This window comes from Misgurnus anguillicaudatus, chromosome 24 (assembly GCF_027580225.2).
Source record: "Misgurnus anguillicaudatus chromosome 24, ASM2758022v2, whole genome shotgun sequence".
Taxonomy (NCBI): Eukaryota; Metazoa; Chordata; class Actinopteri; order Cypriniformes; family Cobitidae; genus Misgurnus; species Misgurnus anguillicaudatus.
In genome coordinates, this window is record NC_073360.2 from 30,381,429 (window position 1) to 30,403,098 (window position 21,670).

General features: G+C 36.3%; 1 protein-coding gene across 4 annotated transcripts; it reads right to left on the reverse strand.

The window, feature by feature from the left end:
* Window positions 1-17,486, reverse strand: LOC129438361 (uncharacterized). Of its 4 annotated transcripts, XM_073863213.1 has the most exons (17): window positions 17,396-17,486; window positions 16,910-16,975; window positions 16,202-16,300; window positions 15,793-15,891; window positions 15,378-15,476; window positions 14,974-15,072; window positions 12,568-12,666; window positions 12,089-12,187; window positions 4,229-6,004; window positions 3,952-4,125; window positions 3,009-3,182; window positions 2,561-2,734; window positions 2,296-2,469; window positions 2,042-2,215; window positions 1,782-1,955; window positions 1,478-1,651; window positions 1-1,381 (listed from the first exon to the last, which is right to left on the reverse strand). In XM_073863213.1, exons 2-17 carry the CDS (start codon window positions 16,957-16,959, stop codon window positions 1,201-1,203), a joined length of 3,819 nt encoding a protein of 1,272 aa, XP_073719314.1. In that variant the 5' UTR covers window positions 16,960-16,975; window positions 17,396-17,486; the 3' UTR covers window positions 1-1,200. The 4 variants fall into 4 exon arrangements, with proteins under 4 accessions (XP_073719314.1, XP_073719316.1, XP_073719315.1 ...); XM_073863215.1 differs by lacking the exon at window positions 16,202-16,300; XM_073863214.1 differs by lacking the exon at window positions 15,793-15,891.
* Window positions 17,487-21,670: the final 4,184 nt, after the last annotated feature.

Genomic DNA, 21,670 nt, shown 5'->3' on the forward strand with positions numbered 1-21,670 from the left:
ATGTGCATTTGTATATTTTTACTACTATGTCCAAACAAGAAGAACATGCAAATTTGGTTTATTAAGCATTAAAGGTGCAGTGTGTAAATTTTAGCGGCATCTAGTGGTGAGGGTTGTGAATTGCCAACGGCTCAGTCCACTGCTCACCTCTTGCTTTTGAAACACATTGAGAAGCTACAGTAGCCGCCACTGGACAAACATGTCATAATTGGAGACAATTTAGTAAAAAAGTTTGTCTGTTAAGGGCTTCTGTAGAAAAATGGCTGCACAAAATGTCGGCTTCCATGTAAGGGGACCCTCTGTGTATGTAGATAAAACGTCTCATTCTAAAGCAATAAACACATAACGGTTCATTATGAAAGGTCTTTATACACCCCTGATAATTTAGTTTTGTATATTATTTTGCATTTCTGTGAAGAGATCCTTCTAAAAATTACACACTGCACCTTTAAACTGCACCAATAGGTATATACACCAATATTTGTGTGTTGTCAGAAATGCAGTTATTCTTTGTTTATGTTTTATTTGTGTGGTTTTTTTTGCATTTTATATATTTACTTTATTTATATAAAAGTTAAAACAGTACAGTCTTAATAATAAATAAAATGTCAGACTATGAATAAAAACAACATTTAAGTTTAAAAAAAATATAAACAATACTCAGTCATTACTTATTTTTCAGTACTTGATTGCTGTACATGGTTTTAAATGTCACAAACTGTAACTCATTCAATAAATAAGGTAAAGACAATGTACTCATACTGTATGACTTAACTACTGTAAGTCTCCATCAAGCCTAACTTAAGCCTACAAATTACAGTACTGTATTTGTGTTGACTTTTTGGGGTGCAGTTACCTTTAAGAAAACAATCAAGTTTTTACAGATTTGTTACATATTTGTTACTCTCTGACTTAGGCTTATAATAATTATATTATATTTAAATGTGTATTATTATTTTTCTCCTTAAACAAATTGTTCTACACAGCAGGTTACTAAAAAGTCAAGAGTATCTGCATATTTACATCGACAGTGTCAGAGCACACTCATAATAATGACATTATTCACAATTAATCTTAAAGACATGGTACAAAGAATTAATATTTTATAATCATGATGGCACTTCTGGTTTTAGTGTTTGTCATGTGCATATTTCTAAGAAAATTCTTACTTAAAATTCTTAGCATCTATGACTTTGGTGGCTAATATTTTATTTCTTTCAGCGTATTATTTGGATCGTCCTTTAAATCAGACAATAGCTGCTCTCCTATACGTCCAATATTGTTCATGTACAGATTCAGCTCTCTCAGGTGTGAGGTGTCTGATCTTAGAGCTGATACCAGAACAGCACAACCTTCATCTGTGATGCCACAATACTCCAGACTGCAAAGAAAAGAGTTAAACAGTGTTTCGGAGACATATTCAGGAATATTAGCAACATGATCTTATGGGTGATAAGGATAAAACTGATGGCCTTACCGGAGTATCTCCAGTTTACAGTTAGGATTTTCCAGTATAGAAGAGAGCAGTTTTAATCCTGGGTTTCTCAGTGTATTCTCAGACAGATCCAACTCTTTTAGGGGTGAGGGGATTGATCTCACAGTTGAAGCAAGAGTAACATAACCTTCATCTGTAATTTTACAATTTCTCAGCCTGCATATAAAAATGATTAGTTATGCTATGTGTGTTACTGGAGTTAAAAATAAGATCTTCTCAATGTATATACAGTATGTCTAATTGTACTTCCATCACAGATTATGGCATGCTTTTAACATAAACTTACCGCAGAACTTCCAATTTACAGTTTGGATTTAACAATGCAGCAAAAAGTGTCTGCACTCCTGAGTCACCAATGTTATTCCAACATAAACTTAGCTCTCTTAGGTTTAAGAGGTTTGATTTCAAAGCCGAAGCCAGAGCAGCACAGCCCTCATCTGTGAAGCCACAATTATTTAACCTGCGAGGAGAAAAACACACTCATTTCTGTCTCAAGCACACACACACACATGACAAATTCTCATTTGACCAATGTAGCAATCTTACCGTAGTATCTCAAGATTACAAACAACATTCCCCAGATCATCAGAGAGCTTTTTTAATCCTGTGTTTGTAAGTTCATTTGAAGACAAATTTAGTTCTGTTAGATGTATGAGGTTTGATCTAAGAGTCGAAGCCAGAGCAGCACAGCCTTCATGAGTGATGTTACAATTCAACAACCTGCAGAAAAATAGAGACATGCTTAAGTTATTTATCACCCTCTCAATACATTTCTTACTCTCTGTATTAAATGATCTTACAGTAATTTCTCCAGATTACAGTTAGGAGAATTCAGTGCATCAGATAGCTGATTCATTCCTGAATCTCCTAATTTATTCCGTGACAGATTCAGTTCTCTCAGGTGTGAGGGGTTTGATCTTAGAGCTGAAGCCAGAGCTGCACAACCTACATGTGTGATACTACAATTCACCAGCCTGCAGATTTACAAATAAACACGTGCTTATTGTCAGTTTCAATTATTTATTGCACTCAAAACATTTCTGACACTTTGCGAAATTATCTTACCGTAATATCTCCAAATTACAGTTAGGAGAATTCAATGCATCAGAGAGCTGATTAATTCCTGAATCTCTAAATTGATTCTGTGACAGATTCAGTTCTCTGAGGTGTGAGGGGTTTGATCTGAGAGCTGAAGCAAGAGCAGCACAGCCTTCATGATTGATACCACAATTTTTCAGCCTGCAGAAAAAAAATGCATGTTATTAACATCTCTGTAGTGTGCAGGACACAGCTAACTTATTTTCTTTGTGATGGCAAAATATTTATCACAAACTCTGAAAGGTTTCTGACACATACATTTTACACTACAGCTTCCCCTTGCGAAGAACTATGACGTCTACATGAGAGTTTCTTAAATACCGTATACAAATAAATATTTCTCAGCTTAACTTTAGGAGAAAAGAATGCCTTGGTGAGTTCAAATTATGTGTGATTATTAAAGAAGTAATCTTACACTAATTTTTCAAGTTTACAAAGAGGATTCCCCAATTCAGCTGAGAGCAGCTTTACTCCGGAGCTTTTCAATGTATTTTCAGACAGATTCAGTTCTCTCAGGTGTGAGGGGTTTGATCTCAGAGCTGAAGCCAATGCAGCACAACCTTTATCAGAAACACCGCAACACTCCAATCTGTGTAAAAAAATGTTTATCAGTGTTAGTTTTGCAGAACATATTGTTACATAATGTACTAAGTCATATAGTGGCCTTAAAACATTCTAAACTTAAAAGATTACTCCACTTTCATAAAAATTAAATCCTGATAATTTACAGTACTCCCACCCACGTCATCCAAGATGTTTATGTTTTTCTTTGTTCAGTTGAAAAGAAATGAATGTTTTTGAGGAAAACATAAAATTTTTTACATATTGTGGACTTTGGTCGAATGGTTTGCAGTTTCAATGCAGCTTCAAAGGGCTCTAAACGATGCCAACCGTGGCATACGGGTCTTATATAGCGAAACGATTGTCATTTGACAAAAGAATGAAAGTATGTACCACAACTTCTCATCTTGCACTAGCCGAGTGATGTGCCAGCGTGACCTTACGTATTATGTAATCATGTCAAAGTTCATGCGTTATATATATGTGACCTTTCAACGTGATTACGTAATACGCAAGGTCACGCTGGTGCAAGATGAAACGGTGTGGTTAAAAAATTAATTATTTTGGAGAAAATTACCAGCATTTTGCTAGAAAAAACACGTACGCCTCAGTTGGGATCGTTTAGAACCCTTCAAAGCTGATTTGAAACTGCATTTAAACTCGGCTCTGAACTTTAAGAACATTGCTTTGTTACTCTCGGACTGCGTTACTTTCACCCTGGTTTTCCTTTACATAAAGCAACAAAAAAAAAGGATCCAAAACTAGAATATGTGTGAATATAACAAAAAAGATCTTACATTAGGGTCTCCAGCTGACACTTATTATTCTCTAGTCCCTCACAGAGATGCTTCACTCCTTTATCCTTTACATTGCTTTTTGTTAAGATCAGCTCTCTCACGCATGAAGTCTTTGAGGTAAGGATAGAAACCAAAGTGGCACAGTCTTTCTGTGTTAAGCTATGCTCAAAAAGCCTGCATATAATAAACACATAATAAATGTTTTTTTTATTGAAAAACAACACAACATTACTGAAAATCACTTTACAATAAGGTTGAATTAGCTATCGTAACATACTTTGCTGTTCTCGATGTTTCAATCACAGGCTGTAGTCTTTGAAGAACTTCCTTTACAGATATGTTTTTCTCAACATATTCGTTGAAATCAAACAAATCTAGATTTTGCCCTGAGGTCAGCAATATGAAAACCACTGCCGACCACTGTGAGGGTGAGAGTGTTTTATTTATTTTTAAGCCTGATTCAAAATAATTTTGGATATCCTCCACTAGATAATGATCATTCAATTCATTCAGGCAGTGGAAGAGATTGATCGATTTCTCAGTAGAAGGGTTTTCGTCAATCTTCATCTTGATCATCTTGGCTATTCTCTTTTTGCTGTAGGAGAGTCTTTCTGGCTCTGTGAAAAGGTTTTGCAAGAGAATCTGATTGGACTCCAGTGAGAAGCCCACAAAGAAGCGAAGAAAAAGGTCCAAATGTCCATTGACACTGTGCAGAGCTTTTCTCAGCACTGTCTGATGCAAAGCAAATATTGAATTGCGTGAACAATGTGTGCAAGCCAAAACGTTGGGTAAAACCTTAGGCTGGTCAAATACATTTATGTTTTTATTCATAAAAGAGAGGTACACATACAGAGCCGCAAGATGTTCTTGAACAGTCAGATGGACAAAGCAGTAAGCCTTCCCTTGAAACAGTCCTGATTCTTCTCTGAAGATCTGAGTGCACAATCCAGAGAACACCGATGCTTCTTTCACATCAATGTCACACTGTCTGAGATCTTCTTCATAGAAGATCAGATTGCCTTTCTGAAGCTGCTGAAAAGCCAGTTTCCCAAGTTTGAGAATCATCACCTCATCGCTAACCTTCCTCTCATAGTCTTTCTCATTTTTTATGTTTATCTGAATGATGAGGAAGTGTGTGTACATTTGAGTGAGAGTTTTTGGGATCTCTCCACTTTCTGATTCTTTCAACATTTTCTCTAGAACAGTGACTGAAATCCAGCAGAACACTGGGATGTGACACATGATGTAGAGACTCCTGGAGGACTTCAGATGCGAGATGATTTTGTCGGCCAGACCCTCATCACTGATTCTCTTCCTGAAGTATTCCTCCTTCTGTGGATCACTGAAGCCTCGTACCTCTGTGACTCGATCAAAACACTCAGATGGGATGAGATCAGCTGCTGATGGTCTGGAGGTGATCCAGATGAGAGCAGAGGGAAGCAGATTTCCCTTGATTAGATTTGTCACCAGCACATCCACTGACGCAGATTCATTTACATCACACAACCTCATGCTGTTGTCAAATTTCAAAGACAGACGACATTCATCCAAACCATCGAAGATCAAAAGGATTTTACTTTCATGTTGAGATATTTCCAACTGTTCTAAATGCATGAAAAATTTTAAAAGATCTATAAGACTGACGTTTTGGTCCTTCATCAGATTAAGCTCTCTGAAAGGAAGTGGAAATATGAGATTAATATCTTGATTTGCTTTCCCTTCAGCCCAGTCCAGAATGAACTTCTGCACAGAAACTGTTTTTCCAATGCCAGCGACTCCTTTTGTCAGCACAGTTCTGATGGGTTTGTCTTGTCCAGGTAAGGGCTTAAAGATGTCATTGCATTTGATTTGTCTGTCTTTTGTTGATGCTCTCCTCAATGCTTCTTCAATCTGTCTCACCTCATGCTCATTATTGATCTCGCCACTCCAACCTTCTGTAATGTAGACCTCAGTGTAGATCTCATTGAGAGGTACTAGATCACTCTTTTCTGATTTTCCTTCATGCAAACACTGAAATTTGTTTCTTAATTCTTCTTTAATAGACAAGGCAATACTAAAAGATCCAAACAAAAATTGACATCTTTTAAATACATCAATCACACATATTATTCTTTGATTTCCTGTCATTAAAAAATACGATCTACAGTCGTGAAAATGCAGTATCATTGCATTTTGCAGGTATGCTAACTACTAACTACTGCACTAAAACTAAGTAACTACACACACAAACTAAGTAAAACCAATGTGCCGAATAAAAATATAATATGGTCATAAGATGGTATCAGAGCAACTTAGACTCTTTATATTTTAACAAGAACTATAATAACCCTTACGAAAAAGAAGTTTATTCAAGTGTGCTTAAAGTATACTTCTTTTACAGTTTTTGCCTATTGCTTACACACTAAATCCGAATGCTTAGACCAAAGCCTCAATACCTAAACTTCTTGTAACATATGCTTAAACACAGTGTTACCATAGCTTAAACACATTGTCAACTTTGCACTTTGTTTGCAATTCTGTAGCACACTTATTGCGAAACACTACACACGTTTTCTTACATTAGACACATTTTTCAAAAACGAAATCATCTATTATCATTGGGAAAACACTCTGTTCAAAATGCAAAAGTCATCTGGCAATTATAGACACTTACATACACACCTGAATACACTTGTACAGAAAACAGAACACCAATCGGTCTGAGTCTTAGCACTACAAATAGGCCTCAGGTAAGACATTCTGAGAACTTTGCAAACATGGAGGCAATGCGAGTAAGAGTAAGAGGAGGACAAAGAGAGAGAGGAGTTGGACGTAAACATGGACATGGAAGAGGACAAAGACGAGGACCAGTGCGGAGACGTGTATCGAATGACATCAGGGCTACTCTGGTGGACCATGTCATAAATCATGGCCTATCTATGAGGGAGGCTGGGCAAAGAGTCCACCCTAACCTCAGTCGCTACACAGTAGCGTCAATACTAAGAACATTCCGACTGGAGAACAGGTATATCTTCAAGTTTCTTCTCCTGTACCTACTGTATGTGTCACATGATTCTGTATCATATTACAGTATTACTGTACAGTACTATTCAAAAATGAGTAGTGCTGTGAAGTATATGTCGCCTGTGATGTCGACGAGGTCTTGTGGCCAGATCCGAACAGAAGGAGGGATCCATAAGACCCCCCAGGCCCCCACCACACACATACATGCGCACACAAACACAAAACAAGTGTGTTTTTCCCCACAATAGCAGTTTATCCAGTATTTGTTTTGTTTTTTACTTTTGTTTTGTGGTTAAATGTGATGACTTGTGGTTCTATTTTTCTTTATTTCTTTAAGAATGTTTTTTTTTTAGGGTAAAAACTCTTGTTTGATTACTGAATAAATTTAAACAAATAAATATATCTTTAAATAAATCTACTTTTGAGTTTTACTAAAGACTGAGTCTAAGAAAATTACGATAAAAATAAAACCACAAAGACTGCAGTGTTATATATAAAGCGGATCAGTGTGTTGCTGGTGATATGAAAGAGTAATTCAAATGGTACTTGTGTGTATGGTTTTGTTACAAGAATTTCATTTTTAGAAAGGAGTGCTAAGTTTTGATTGCAGTGTTTCATTTTGGCATGGATGTGAGTTGTTCATCTCCAAGTGCTATGTCTGTGTGGCTTGTGTGTAGAGTTTTGACATAATGAGCCAAATTTTGCAAAAAGTGTGTAAGCAATAGGCAAAAACTGTAAACTTAAAATAAGAAAGTATACTTTCAGTTTACTTTTTATGTACTTTTCTAAAATGTACTTTAGGTCTTTCTCAGAAATATACTTAAATTGTAATAAAGTATACTTGACCTATACTGACAGAAATGTCTAAGTATATTTGGCCTATACTTGTTTACTGACATATACTTATATAGTATAAAGTAATGAATGAATGAATAGCCCTGGTGAAAAATAAATATACTTTATTGTATTTCAAGTATATTTAACTTTGCAATATACATTACAAATATACTTAGAAAGAAATGTACTACTTTGAATATATTGAAAGTATGCTTACAACATATTTGCTTACAATTAAACTTTTAACATATTTCAAAATAACTATAATTTAGTATATTTTCTAAAATTATACTTTAAAAAAATATACTTGGAGATAAAGTTCTGTGCAATTTTTAAAGTATAATAATTTGAACTTATTTTAAAGTTTACTTTAGGTATACTTTATCTGTTAAAGTTATCATTATAATAATGCATATTTATAAAATACATTATTTAGCATCCTTTAGAAACAGTATATTTTAAGTACATTTTGAAAGTATATGTAGTGTACAAATGTATATTATCTTTATGGAGAATCTTTAGTGTTAGTAAACTAGGTTATTAATTTACTGCTGCAGGTATACTTGCAAGTATTCTTTTACTATACTTTTAGTTAACTAGTACTCATACTGAAAGTGAACATGCAATTGTTCTGTTAGTGTACTCTTATTAAACTAGTAAGTTACTAATTGTGTGCTGCAGGTATACTTGCAAGTATTCTTTTACTATACTTTTAGTTAACTAGTAGTGTACTAGTCATACTGAAAGTGTACATGCAAGTGTTCTGTTAGTGTACTCTTAGTAAACTAGTAAGTTACTAATTGTGTGCTGCAGGTATACTTGCAAGTATTCTTTTACTATACTACTTTACTACTTTAAGTGAACTTAACATCATACTATAAATATATATACATTGCACTTAAAGTACAATATGTTCCTGTGTATTAATTTTTATACTTGACATATACCTTTTAATTGTACTTTCAATTTGAAGCTAAATCTTTCGTATGCTATCAGTGAGCTAATCAAACAAAAATAATAAATAAAAAAATGCCAAATATTGGATCATTTTGGATCTTCGGGACGGCACTGCATCACATACAGGAATGCTACTGTAATGGAAATCATAACATGGGCTCCAGAAAACATTGTCAGTGGACACAATCCACTGTGCCATTCGCCGTTGACAGCTAAAACGCTATAGGTCAAAAAAGAAGCCATATCTAAATATGATCCAGAAGCACAGGCGTTTTCCCTGGGCAAGGCTCATTTAAAATGGACTTTGGCAAAGTGGAAAACTGTTCTGTGGTCCAACGAATCAAAATCTGAAGTTCTTTTTGGAAAACTGGGACACCATTTCATCCGGACTAAAGAGGACAATGACAACCCAAGTTGTTATTAGCGCTCAGTTCAGAAGCCTGCATCTCTGATGGTTTGGGGTTGCATGAGTGCGTGTGGCATGGGCAGCTTACACATCTGGAAAGGCACCATCAATGCTGAAAGGTTTATCCAAGTTCTATAACCACATATGCTCCCATTCAGACGTTGTCTCTTTCGGGGAAGACCTTGCATTTTCCAACATGACAATGCCAGACCACATACTGCACTAATTACAACATCAAGACTGCGTAGAAGAAGTATCTGAGTACTGAAATGGCCAGCCTGCAGTCCAGATCTTTCACCCATAGAAAAGATTTGGTGCATCATAAAGAGGAAGATGCGACAAAGAAGACCTAAGACAGTGGAGCAACTAGAAGCCTGTATTAGACAAGAATGGGACACCATTCCTATTCCTAAACATTGGTCCTCCTCCAGCTGTTCCTTATATGTACATTTAACTTTTCCGGCCTCTTATTGCTACCTGTCCCAACTTTTTTGGAATGTGTAGCTCTCATAAAATCCAAATTGAGCCAATGTTTGGTATGACATTTCAAAATGTCTCACTTTCAACATTTGATATGTTATCTATATTTTATTGTGAATAAAATATAAGTTTATGAGATTTATAAATTATTCCATTCCTTTTTTATTCAAAATTTCTACAGTGTCCCAACTTTTTCTGATTTGAGGTTGTATATGTATCTATATATATGGCTGAATCCCCTGAAAATTAACTTTCGTTCTGGACTCCATTTCCCACAATCCCTCATACCTGGACTGATTATTCTGCCACCTGAAGCTCATTGGACAGCCTATATAAACTCTCTGGAAACATTCAGTTAGCGCAAAGTCTTGATTTGTACTGGCTGTCATTGCTGAGCGGTTTGCCTGCCTGACATTGCTGTTGTTTGACCTTGCCTGTTGGAATATGAGTGTTTAATAAAAACCTGCAGATGTATCCTCAGTGTCAAAGTGCTTTGTTACACAAGCAGCATACAATAAGTAACCTACTAGTTTACTAAGAGTACACTAACAGAGAACTTGCATGTACACTTTCAGTATATGACTAGTAAACTACTAGTTAACTAAAAATAAATTAAAAGAACATTTGGAAGTATACCTGCAGCACAAAATTAGTAACCTACTAGTTTACTAAGAGTACACTAACAGAACACTTGCATGTACAATTGAAGTATATGACTAGTAAACTACTAGTTAACTAAAAATAAATTAAAAGAACACTTGGAAGTATACCTGCAGCACAAAATTAGTAACCTACTAGTTTACTAAGAGTACACTAACAGAACATTCGCATGTACACTTGAAGTATAAGTCTAGAAAACTACTAGTATACTAATGAGTTGACTTGCAGTACAAATGAAGAACTAATTGTGCACTAGTTGTACACTTAAAGTTGACTACTCTTACACTTATAGTACACTTAGAAGTATACTTTTATATACTAAAAGTGGGCCAATTTAGTCCCAAGCGGTATTCAAGCAGTACACTTACAAGTATACTACTAGAACATAAATGTTAGTACACTTACTACATAAAGTATACTTAAAACTTTACTCCAACATTACTTAAGTGTACTTAATAAAATGAACTTGAAGTATACTTCTTTTTCGTAAGGGAACCTATAGCTACAGTCACCTAAAGGATTAGGAACACCATACTAATACTGTGTTTGACCCTCTTTCGCCTTCAGAACTGCCTAAATTCTACGTGGCATTGATTCAACAAGATGCTGAAAGCATTCCTTAGAAATGTTGGCCCATATTGGTAGGATAGCATCTTGCAGTTGGTGAAGATTTGTGGGATGCACATCCAGGGCACAAAGCTCCCGTTCCACCACATCCCAAAGATGCTCTATTGGGTTGAGATCTGGTAACTGTTGGGGTCATTTTAGTACAATGAACTCATTGTCATGTTCAAGAAACCAATTTGAAATGATTCGAGCTTTGTGACATGGTGCATTATCCTGCTGGAAGTAGCCATCAGAGGATGGGTACATGGTGGTCATAAAGGGATGGATATGGTCATAAACAATCCTCAGGTAGGCCGTGGCATTTAAATGATGCCCAATTGGCACTAAGGGGCCTAAAGTGTGCCAAGAAAACATCCCCCACACCATTACACCACCACCACCAGGCTGCACAGTGGTAACAAGGCATGATGGATCCATGTTCTCATTCTGTTTATGACAAATTCTGACTCTACCATCTGAATGTCTCAACAGAAATCGAGACTCATCAGACCAGGCAACATTTTTTCAAGTCTCTTCAACTGTCCAATTTTGGTGAGCTTGTGCAAATTGTAGCCTCTTTTTGCTATTTCTAGTGGAGATGAGTGGTACCTGGTGGATCTTCTGCTGTTGTAGCCCATCCGTGTCAAGGTTGTGCGTGTTGTGGCTTCACAAATGCTTTGCTGCATACCTCGGTTGTAACGAGTGTTTATATCAGTCAAAGTTGCTCTTCTATCAGCTTGAATCAGTCTGCCCATTCACCTCTGACCTCTAGCATCAACAAGGCATTTTCGCCCACAGGACTGCTGCATACTGGATGTGAAAATTCCAGTAACTGAGCAGATTGTGAAATGCACCAACAATGGCACCAACAACCATGCTACGCTCAAAATTGCTTAAATCGCCTTTCTTTCCCATTCTGACATTCAGTTTGGAGTTCAGGAGATTGTCTTAACCAGGACCACAAATGCATTGAATCAACCGCCATGTGATTGGTTGATTAGATAATTGCATTATTTAGAAATTGAACAGGTGTTCCTAATAAACCTTTAGGTGAGTGTGTAATGTGTACAGAATATATTTATGTTATCTGTATCTCTTTTTTAAACCTTGCTGATTACATGACACAACATGAAAGTAAAGTAACTGTAAAGTGACAGACATTACGTTTTGGTTATGTTCAACTCTTACCTGGATCCCTTTGAATCCAATTGATGATTTATTGACGGATCGCCCTTCATGGACTCATGGCTGAGACTTGGAAAAGCTGAACTCTCCTGCTGCTCTGAGCTACAGTAAAACACAAACATGACAACATTTATTCACGCTTGCTGTTTTCATGATATTTTTCTAAACTAGTAGTAGTATTAGTAGTAGTAGTAGTAGTAGTAGTAGTAGACTTTTATATACTAAATTTGTCCTGGACACATTCAATACAGTGACTGCTGTTAATCAATGTGACATAAATCATAAAATATTGGTTAAAAAAAAATCACATTTATAATAACTTCCATTAAAAGGAAACAACAGTAAATAAATGCAATATCTGCTCTTAATTATGATTACATAGATCATCATCCAACATTCATAAAATATTTAATTTATAGCCTTGTACATACAAGTAAAGTACTGTAATGTGACAGAAATTAAGTTTTATGTTCGACTTTTACCTGGTTCCTTTTGAATCCAATTGATGATTCATTGACTGACCGCCCTTCATGAACTCATGGCTAACACTTGGAAAAGCTGAACTCCCCTGCTGCTCTGTGCTACAATAAAACCAACACAAACATGACAACATTTATTCACCCTTGCTGTTTTTATGACATTATTCTAAACTAAAAACCAAAAGGTGCATATGTCAGACGATCAAGTGTCACATATAATGAAGCAGAGCAGAGCAGTGTAATATCAGAGCAGTAATATCATGATTACACTGCTCTGCAATATTACATTGTTTTGGACTTTAAGAGATAGGAGATCTCTCACAATCTTTTCTGTGATTACAAAAAAGTGATACCAAGTTCTCAGTGTGAGGTGTCATTGTGTCAAGTTAAGTGATTTGTGTTGCATTTGAGTAATTCAGTAAACACTGTTACCCAGTTGGACTCAGTGGCGGATGCAGAACGTGACATATGGGTGGGCATGGATTAAGTCCGGGTGGGCCTGAATCTATGGGTGTCACTTTTGAATAAGAAACTATAACAAGTCTATAAAATTCGTCAAAACTTCAGAACACTAATTTAAACAGCATACACACACACCCGAACTGCACGTCACATTTTTGACATTATTGATACTTTAAATTGTAATGCAACGTGACATTTATTAAGCCTTTTTGGTAAAAAAAATATTGGGCTCTCATAGCCTACAAAAAAGAACATTCACACAGTGACAGGAAATATAAATGAACCCAAAAAAACCTTATACTTTTTAAAATAACCTATTAAAGTGTTTAAATAAATACGGCTACTAAATGCTTAAAATGAAGCTTCTAACATCATATTCTCTTCATGCAAATCACTAAAAATATATTTTCGTTCTCACATATTTAAGTTAACTTACTAAATAAAGAAAGAAAAAGGGAATTGCTAGAATAATGTTAGACTCTGGGGTTAAACGAAATGACAAATAAATAAACATTTAATATATATGAGAAATAGCAGAGCGTGCTACACTGGTCTTCTTTGTAACAAACACTGGTGCTCTTTGGACGTTAAGAGGAAATAATATACTAAATATACACAAATCCAAGGCACTCGAGTGAGAAAAATATTAAAAAGCCTTTAATACACTGGGCTACATACAAAATTAAAAGGTAGATCTACGCGTTTCGGCTTACGCCGTGTATCCTGATGAAGGCGTAAGCCGAAACGCGTGGATCTACCTTTTGGTTTTGTGTGTGGCCCGGTGTATTGGAGGCTTTTTGGTGTTTTTCTCACTCGAGTGCCTTGGATTTGTGTATATTTAAAACATTTAATATACTTTTTGATGAGCACAAGAGCAAGCCTACTCGTGAAGAGCGGAGCCGAGGAGCGCGCATATCAGACGTGAACGAAAGGAATAATGGATTTAATGCTTTCACTTCATTTTCTGACAGTTTCACTTGTTAGTGAGGATAGTAATGGCTAACAAGATGACGCCGAATTACATACAACATAATTACCTAACTAAATCTGAGAGAATGCAAACACATTACAATAATTTTTCCTCCGCCCGACGGCCAAGGCGCATCATTTTTTTTAGCCCGACAGGAATTCGCCATAGCCCGTAATGGACGTCGGGCAAGCGATTTTGCGAGGTTTGTTTTGTAGAAAGACTTTCTTTAAAGTGAATTTCGTTTTGTATAAATTGTATCTTAATATTAATCAATGTTTGATCAAACAATTGCCTCGATTTAATAAATAAGAAGCAAACCAAGAACGTCTGTGGTGTGGATTGAAGTGAACCCACGATATTTCCGCAGCCTACGTCTTTCTGCTTTAATGCATTTCTTAAATTAATGTCTCAATTACACAGTAGGCTTATAGGTTGTTATGATAGGCTATTTGTTGTTTAAAAGCAATAGGCTATATTGTATAAAGTGTAGCAATAAACGTGGCGTGACTTATAGTGCTGCTATATCGCTATATCAAACAACATCACTATGATCAGATGTTTTCTTTCTATTTTTTACCCCGCTGTCATATTTGTTATGTGTTTATGGTATTGAGAGGAAAGCGCGCAGCACATATTTATAACGTGTTGTTATTCAAAATACGTTTTCTACTTGCTTGCAAAAATGTTCTCAAAGTGATCATGGCTGAAAGCTGCTCGGGAATATTTCATTATAACGCAACATTCAACTGCTTTAATAGTTTTTAAATAGTTATCAGGCTTACTTATAATTTTACTGTTTTTAACATAACATGCAATAGATAAATTACACCACATAAAGTAGTATACATGTCTAACTATACAGAGTAGTATTTTTTACATTTCTGATTGGGCGGGCCAGCTGTCAATCTGGGCGGGCCCAGGCCCGCCCAGGCCCGCCCATAGCTCCGCGCCTGGTTGGACTAATAATCTTTTTTTACCTGGAATCATTAAATTTCATGAGACGATTTATAGACTCCTCGCTGTTCCTGAGCGCATGGCTGGGGTTTAGAGAGTCTGATCTCACAGGCTGAAATAAGCTGCAGTAAAAAACATTGAATTATTAAAGTTTTCAGTCCTTTAAATCTGTTTATCAGCTGAGTTCACACATATGACCATTGGTACAGATGACTACATACGCACAAACAGTAAATGCAGTCAAATGCAGTGCAGTGTTTAAATACAGTAAAACTATTAACTTAAACTTTTGACAGAAGATAGTGCACAACTCTGTTCATTTTACATACCACTGTAACAATGTAAGGAAATTTGTTTTGCATGCAACTAATTAAGCAGTAATTTAGTAAATACTGTTACCCAATGGCACTAATAATCATTGCTTTACCTGGATTTTTTAAATTTCATGAGACGATTTATAGACTCCTCGCTGTTCCTGAGCGCATGGCTGGGGTTTAGAGAGTCAGATCTCACAGACTGAAGTAAGCTGCAGTAAAAAAACAACATTAATTCAGAAAAGCTTTCAGTCATTTAAATTTGTTATTCAGCGGAGTTCACACAAAAATCTTTGACTAACAAAATGGAAACCATTTTAACATGATCAGAGAACTTTATAAAACAATATTTATTCCTCTGTGAAACCCATGGGAATAATAATGTTATTAAACTGTAAAATCGGTTCACTTTTACATACTACTGTAACAATGTAAGAGGCCATTTAAGTGATTTGCATTGCATGCAACTAATTAAGCAGTCATTTAGTAAATGCTGTTACCCAATGGGACTAACAATCATCTTTTTACCTGGAATCATTAAATTTCATGAGACGATTTATAGACTCCTCGCTGTTCCTGAGCGCATGGCTGGGGTTTAGAGAATCTGATCTCACAGACTGAAGTAAGCTGCAGTAAAAAACATTAATTCAGTAAAGTTTTCAGTCCTTTAAATCTGTTAATCAGCTGAGTTCACACATATGGTCATTAGCACAAATTAATACATAAGCACCAACAGTAAATACCGTAAAGATACAGTGCAGTGTTTAAATAATTAACTTAAACTTTTGACTGAATAAATAAACTCAGTTCATCTTTACATACTACTGTAACAATAAGGAGCCATTGTATCTATATAAGTGATTTGTGTTGCATGCAACTTATTAAGCAGTTATTTAGTAAATACTGTTACACAATGCGACTAATCTTTATTTTTTACCTGGACTCTTTAAATTTCATGAGACGATTTATAGACTCCTCGCTGTTCCTGAGCGCATGGGTGGGATTTAGAGAGTCTGATCTCACAGGCTGAAGCAAGCTGTGGTAAAACATAAAACTTTAAACATTAATGGAGTTCAGTGGGGGTTTTAATCGTTTTATTCTGTTAAAGCAACCAAGTTAAAGTTCACATACACTCAGCAAAAAACAACAACAACAACAACAACATTTAACGGTTTTCATTTCCAGCAAACATGTGTAAATATTTTCATGAAAATAAAAAAAATTACAAGAGTAAATACTGCAGTATGTTATTACAGTAATATGTATAAATATAGTAAAACTATGAGCTCAAACTCTTAAAGAAGGTTTAAGTTAACCTTTAATATTTCAAGACACCTAGTGAAACTACACTGAACTACTAGACTAAAGAATAACTTTGATTGAAACAGAAGTGAAGGTTTATTTTTATTTTTTAACAGGACCCTTTTAAAACTCATGGCTGATTTACTGACTGATTGCTTTCCATTGGCTCATGGCTGGAACTTGGAGAAGCTGATCTTTATAATACCCTGAGCTACAGTAAAACAAACACGACAACATTTATTCACCCTTGCTGTTTTTACACAATGTTATGTTTAAAGCACTTAAGTGTCACTTATCATTGCAGCTCTGCCATGTATTAATACTCATTGTTTTTAACACTTACCACTGGACTTCAACAGAGGAACAATCTCCCACATCATGTTCATCAGCCATACCTGCTTAACTGGATCTGAAGCAAATAATTAAACCTGCATTTTTTTTACTTACTGTAAAAATGTATGAAAGGATGAAACTTGTGACTAAGTACTTTTACATTCCTGAAATGGTATGTGTCCTAACTGGTTCTGGTTTACAAGTTGAAAGACAATCTGCGCTTAAAATCACCGTGGTGACCATAAGCAAAGCACACATACAGAAAACCTTATGTCTTTACTCAAAAGAAATTCACCTACTCCTACAACTACTTTTATTGTTAATAGCCTTGGTTACTCTTCTTCCTGCTTGTCTATAGGTAAACAACATATGGTAAATATTTACACAAGAGAATGAAAGACACTAACATTTGATATCTAAAGCTGCTAATCATAAAAATAAACATTTTACATTGAAAAGTTGATAAAATTAACAATTTTGTATATAGACTACTCACTTTAAGATCCCTTAATTGTAAATAAATCCAATCTAGAGGACATCTCTTCCGTCGTTTCTTCTGTTTCTACTTGTCGTTACTCTGTCTAAATACTGTTGATAAACTGATAGTGAGCGTCCCGCCCCCATCAAAAACAAGCGCTTGAAAGTTTTACTTTCGCTTCGCTTTAGTAGACTACAGACTGAGCCTTTGTGCAGGTGGATGTATTAAACCTATAATCTTTACTAAACAGTACTACTATAGTTCCCAGACAGACAGTTCGCATAAAGTGCGTTTAACAGAAGTCTATGACACTTACACGTTTTGTCCAACAAGATAATCTTTGCAGATGAACACAACCTTTATGAATGTTGTAAAAAATGTTTCATGTCAACGCATTTAGACTTCAAAATTCATGAAAGGTGTGCTGCAGCCTTCGGATTATTTGCTCTGCACTGAGTAGCCTCCCACTCATTTCAATGGAAAATACTATTTAAATAGCAGTTTATGAACACCATTTATTCATATCATACATTTAAGCGAAATTTATATAATATCACAATGTGCACTGCAGACTCTTCAGGCTCACAGAATCACTGTCACCAGTATATTAATAATTCATAAAAAAGCCATGTCCATGTCTGGTCATCTCGGATTTTGTTAGAGAGACAAAAATTAGTGTGGGTTTTCTATAGTTAAACATGATAAGAGTTAAGGACACCTGATAATACATGTGTTAGTCTGGACAAATACAGGCAATAAACCAACAATCCAGTTTGGCTGATATGCAACACTTAGCCCACAGCAGCTACCTCACATTAAGTGAGAACGTGAGAGACGCCTTTGTTCTGAAAACGTTTGTGAGGGGCCTGACGCCAGATCATTTGCAGCAACAGGGTGAACCTCAATGTGGGCGGCTACAATGCAGTAATGTGGGTCTAGGCTGGTGATATTCCAGAATGTTGCCTTCTGGGGATTAACTTTTCTGCACTGGGCTGCTGTGAAGTGCTCGGTACCAATTTACTTCTACTCTATGTGACCAGGACCCCAGTCACATTTATGGGCCCTCTGAATTGGAGCCCCCCACTCCATGGCAGTTCCACCCCATCACCAGCAGAGCAGTCGCTCGAGGCACCAAGTTTCTGGTCTGCGCCAGGGCTTTGGCTAGTGTTGGAGCGCCATCTTGCCATTTTTTCTATGTCGCCCAGTGATGTTGGTCAAACGCAGTTTGTACAGCACTGTATAAACACAGGGAATGCACAGCCCATTAGGCAAGACGGTCTCTAGGCAGTCGGCTGCAGAACACTGCCTGGAAGAAATGAAGGCTGCAGGAGTGATAGAGCCATCTGAGAGCCTGTGGGCTTCACCTGTTGTATTAGTCCTGAAGAAAGGTGGCAGTTGGCGATATTTTGGTACATGGGAAATATTTTGACTCTGCTCTAACTGCCCTTGATCTTGTTATGACCAGAATAGCTAAGGTGGGTCTTAAGTTACATCCAGAAAAGTGCCAGCTAATGCAAAAATCCATCAGTCTTTTGGGCCACCATGTAAGCTACGTTGGAGTAGCTACAGATGATCAGAAGACTTAAGCTGTTTGCAACTGGCCGGACGCGAGCCCACGTTCCTGGTCATTGAGCAGCGGGTCGCTGGAGGGAGGACCATGAGAAGGCGTTCCTGTTTGAGGAGACGCGAGCTCCTGGGCAGTTCCTTAGGTTTTGTGTGCCTTGTTTCCTTGTTAACTATTCATTATTAGTTTACACCCTACACCTGTCTGTCCTTTTTCTCTAGTTTAGTGCTCCCCTATTTAATGCCCTTGTGTCTGCTGTCTTGTGCTGGATCATTGTTCATCTTATGATGACGTTGTGTGTTCCTGTCTCGTCTCGTACAGCTTAGTGTCACGTTATGTAATTTATTTGGATTATTGTCTTTGTTTGCCCCCTCGAGGGTGTTTTTGTTATATAATAAAAGTCTTTTTGGTTGAGAGCTGTCTGCACTTGGGTTCTGTCCTCCCCACACATGGCAATTTGGGTCTTTCTTGTAAAAACTGCCACAGCATGCAAAATCAGAACATCACTGTGTCTATTCAATGAACATGCTCACATAAAACCACTAGCGAGAATGACAAAGGTTTTGTTTATGTTGTAACAACAATACATTTGACAAGCCATAAAATATTACTTTCTTTACAGCTGTAATATTTGTCACCCTCTTTTGGATGAGAAGCACATAAACAGGAGGATATCCAGCAATGTGCAGAAAACACTTTACAACGAATCACTTGTGTTAAAATTACAACAACTGTAAATATTAAAATAAATGAGACTCATTCTTCTGTCTTTGTCTCAGATGTGTTTAAAAATTTAATCCACACAATCATTAATAATTTTTCATTTACTTGAACAATCGAATCTGAAAGACACAACAGAAAAATATTTACATCTCTTTATAAAGTACTAAAAGAGCACCAAAGAAAAACTGGGCAAAGTGACAAAATGACATCCCCTATCAATTGCATGCTTGTTCAGAGCATTGTGTTAGCAGTGCAAAAGGTTGTGGTATATAACCTAGCCTGGTGCAACCAGACTCTCGTACATTCATTTCATTTGTACAGAGAGTCTGGCCACGCTCCATTGCAAAGCGTTACTTTCATTAAGGAGGGTCCTCTGTTGAAGTTTAAAACTATTGGATCTGCCCAGAGTCACTCAGGATCTGCCATAACCAATCGCTGACGTTTGGTTGTGACGTATGTCACTCAGTCTAGCGCACAACCTCAATTGTCTGCGTTCTTAGCCACTCCCCGCTGTTCGCTGATTGGACCTGCAGATTTTTGCCGGAGAAAACGAAACTCTACACAGCAGTCCCAGACTTGCGCTGCGGCCCAAACCGCATACTTCCATACTATATAGTAGGCGAAAAGCACTACTTCTCGTACTCTTTGCCTACTATATAGTATGGAAGTAGGCGGTTTGGGACGCAGTGGTTGTTCTGAAGTGAAATGAAAATTAAGCGGAAGAATGTAGGAGGGCGGAGCCAGGCTATATATAACCAACATACTGATGAAAAATGTATACCTTGTAATGCACTGTACTGTAAGTTGTTTCAGATAAAAGTATCTGCTAAATATTCATATTTAGCAGAATCTACAATATTTGGTAACTGCTGTGCTTTATGCTCTGCGGTTTAGCAAGGCCAGTCTGTCTGGTGGCAGTAAACAGTAACACAGCACATACTAATTTAAATTGGTTTGTTAAAAATGCTCTAATCTTCTACAATATGCACCTCTGTGTTCAAGACTGTGGTACAACACTCTTCAATGCTGTGCCCTCTTTGGGGTTCTGAAAGACCTTTAAAACATATCTAACATTTTAATATACTCAATTCTGTCTTATTATGTCTATTTCTATTCGCTTACATTATATTATCTCTGCCTTGTTCTTGTATTCTGCATTCTGATGTTATTAGAATTGACAGAAAACCAAATTTAAATGTGATAACATGCTTTACTAGTCATCCAATAAAAATACATTACCTTAACAGAGTTTCTAAAACATCAAAATAGTTAATTTTTATTAATTATTATTATTATTATTTTACATGTTTAACATTAGGGGCCTTTGGGATGCCAAACATTTATACAGTAAAGTCAGTCTCAATACAATATTAAATGTTTTATATTTGATATTTACTTGTCTTTTTTGGTGCTCTGTCCTCCACAAATGCACAACAATAAAAGACGAAAACCATCAAAAAGTTTTTTTTTTCATTTTTAATTTATAGATTTGACAATAAAATTAGAAATGTCCCAACTTTTTTTATTTTTAAAATCTGATGACTAGTCTATACCGCTCATCCAAATCTCACGTATTTGGAGACTAATTAATTTAGCTAACTTCACATTTTAACATCTTACCTCTGTGGAGTAAATTACAATTTAAATGTTTACATTTACATCTTAAAATAAAAAAGACTACTAATAAACATGGATGTAAGAATATTGATTGAAATAATCAGATTGTGTGTGATAGAAACTAACTCACGTACAGTATAGTATATGTTACAACCCTTATTAACAACCAAATTTTAACACCTGCTTAAATTCAATCCTGTCAAATAATTTTAATAAGCACTACACACATAATAGATACAAAAACAATAGATGCAAGATCATGTGTGCACATGAATCAGCTCCCGAGGTCGTGAATCGGTATATTGTGAACGCAGCTCACTTCACATTGGAACAGTGTTCACTTATTTTCCTGTGACCTGACTGCTTAAAGGCGGAGTGCACGATATCTA